Source organism: Plectropomus leopardus, unplaced genomic scaffold (assembly GCF_008729295.1).
Source record: "Plectropomus leopardus isolate mb unplaced genomic scaffold, YSFRI_Pleo_2.0 unplaced_scaffold15727, whole genome shotgun sequence".
NCBI lineage: Eukaryota > Metazoa > Chordata > Actinopteri > Perciformes > Serranidae > Plectropomus > Plectropomus leopardus.
Window position 1 is genome coordinate 295 of NW_024616864.1, and position 2,575 is coordinate 2,869.

Sequence of the window (2,575 nt, forward strand, 5' to 3'; positions counted from 1 at the left end):
GCGCCCTGTGGTAAAAAAAGAATAGAAACAAAAATCTTGTCATGTAATTATTCAGTGTATAACGAAATTAATAATGCTTCACATTTAAAAATGTACAGCACTAGTAAATTAAAGTATTTACTGGTGATTTAAAATAAGATATTTAGTTAGTTAAAGTTAAAGTTCCTTAATCAGAAATGATTTGTTCTTGATTATAGCAGCAGCATAAAAAGGTGCCTCTGGCTCTGTTATTTACAGACTGCATCTGGATCAGTCAGTGTCCACTGCTTCACAAAAGCCCTTATAAATTCCAGTCTCTTTATATTTGGGTTTGTTTGAAATCTGTCCAACTACAGAAGTCGTCCACTTTTCACTGAGAGCACCTACAGTCTCCTATCACATGTTCACCCAGCAGAGACAGGCCTGTTTTGTGTTGGACCTTCTGTAAGCAGTACACAAGTAAATGTCCTGTTGTGTCCTTCCTGCAGGACCGCAGAGACTGGCTGCTGGACAACGCTCTGGGAAGATGGCTGACTAAGAGACAGATTGTCCTCTCAAACCTGACTTTGCTCAAAGTGCTGCTGTGGCTGGTGCTGCTCGGTCTGTTTGTTGAACTGGAGTTTGGCCTGCCATTCTTCGTCATTTCGCTCTTCTACTGGCTCTATGAGGGACTCCGTAGCCCGGCTGCCCGCGAGCCCGGAGAACTGAGCGCTTATTCTGTCTTCAATCCAGACTGTCAGCCTCTGCTGGGCACCCTCACTGCGGAGCAGCTGGAGGGAGAGATGGGTTACAGACCCCTGGCTAACAGATGAAGCACCAGTGATGTGCACATTTACGTCAAATATTCACATGTTTTTGTCCTTTCAAAAATGTTTCTTGTCTCTAGGCCTTAATATCAAAAATTACAAACATCCTGAGAGTAATTCATTGCACATTTTGCTTTGGCATTGTCTTCTTTTCATCTTTTTTTTTTAAAACAAAGTTATTTTTGAGAAAAGATTCAGGAAATGGTTATTCAAGACTTGCAAAGCAACTTAATTAATTCATCCTTTGAAACCCGGAGGGACATCACATTTCTTTTCTTAATTTTGGGAGAAAGAGGCAACAAGCAACTTGGTAAGAAATGTCTCACAAATTGAAAGAAGTTAGTAGTTTTTTTTTCAAAGCCAGAAAAAAATGTCAAAGTAAAAAAGAAAACAGCTAGGGAAATATATAAAATTATCATAATTACATATTTAAAATTATGGTACAAAGTTATCTGAATTTTGAAACACTTTTTCAAGCCTGGTGTGCCTTTTTAAAACTAATTTGTGGGTAATTTTCATGTACTTTTTTTGTGCTACTTTTTGGATAATTTCTTATTTTGCTGCTCACTGCTTTCTTCCCATATTTTTAAAAGAGACACTTTGCTGTGGTTAAATTGATGAGTGTTGAGAGCATAGGCTGTATATAAAGATTGATTATTTATTTAACAGTGATATGGTGTTCAGCCTCTGTCCTTTTCCCCATTAATGAAACTCGGCGGACACTAGGACCCGCAAAACACCCTCTGCACAGAGAGAACGACTTTCATCGAAAAAGCGAGATGCTTCACTGCCATCTACTTCCGCATTTGCTTTAAAGCCTCAGCCCTGTCAAATGTAGATTTTAGGACTAATAATCGCCTTTTCAGACCACCTTGAAACATAAGTCGGCATTAACGGCTCATGCATGTGTGTTAATTGTATACTTAGTTAGCAGCTGTCATAGAATATCATAGCAAGCTAATTTTTTTTGCTGCGGTTGTTCACCATTTTTGCCGTTGGACGGAGAGGTAACTATCTTGATATTTCATTTTAGTTCTTTGGGTCAAATAACTTGAACTTCCGGTATCTCCTAAATTCAACTTTTTGACCCCGTGAAAACTGCGCACCGGTGTCCTGTCCCTGTTATCTTAAGTAAGTATTTAACCTACATCACCTTCAAGACTTTTCTACTGGATATTTATTGATATTCTTGGGTTAATATCTCTGTTTTCGCTAGCTATCAACAGTAGCGTGTTAGCTAATTAGGCGGAGGTGCAGAGGTTTGCTGCAGATTGTGAAGCAGCTGTGTTCAGTTAGCTAGCTCACCCAGAAGATCTGAAACACGGATAAATCAAACTGACGCTTACAAATGAATAATGTGTAAGTTAATGTAAGGGCTCATTTTGTAAAATGCTCAGGTTTCATTTCCCACTTCGTGTAAAATATTCACAGAAAAGGAAGATTTTCAGACAACTTGCACGTGATGCTGTTTTAAAAATGTCCTCGGCTCTTAATACTTAGTGTATGGTCATTATTTTAACTCCATTATAGCTCTAGAGCCTGCATATTAAGAAGTTGGTCATTTTGAATATTTTGTTGAACATTTAGGTGCCATCAGTTAGTAGCTGAGATTCCCCTAGTTTGGAGGAAAAAAGTGAAAAATGCTAAAAGGAAAATGTTGGCGTGTAAACTTTCTATAAAAAAATGCGCGTGGCTTAAAGAAAAAAAGAAAAATTCTTTTATGTACAGTATTTTCTTGAGGGCACAATAAAATAAAATTTAGTTTTGTCCACATATGGGGAAGTTTTGGA

The 2,575-nt window shown here is 37.9% G+C and overlaps 1 protein-coding gene across 1 annotated transcript; it reads left to right on the forward strand.

The window, feature by feature from the left end:
* Nucleotides 1-467: 467 nt before the first annotated feature.
* On the forward strand, nt 468-1,110 carry LOC121964471 (SAYSvFN domain-containing protein 1-like; the record flags this gene model as incomplete). Its single annotated transcript, XM_042514678.1, has 1 exon — nt 468-1,110. A coding segment is annotated over one exon (324 nt), but the record flags the coding sequence as incomplete, so codon positions are not given.
* Between the last annotated feature and the right edge of the window lie 1,465 nt (nt 1,111-2,575).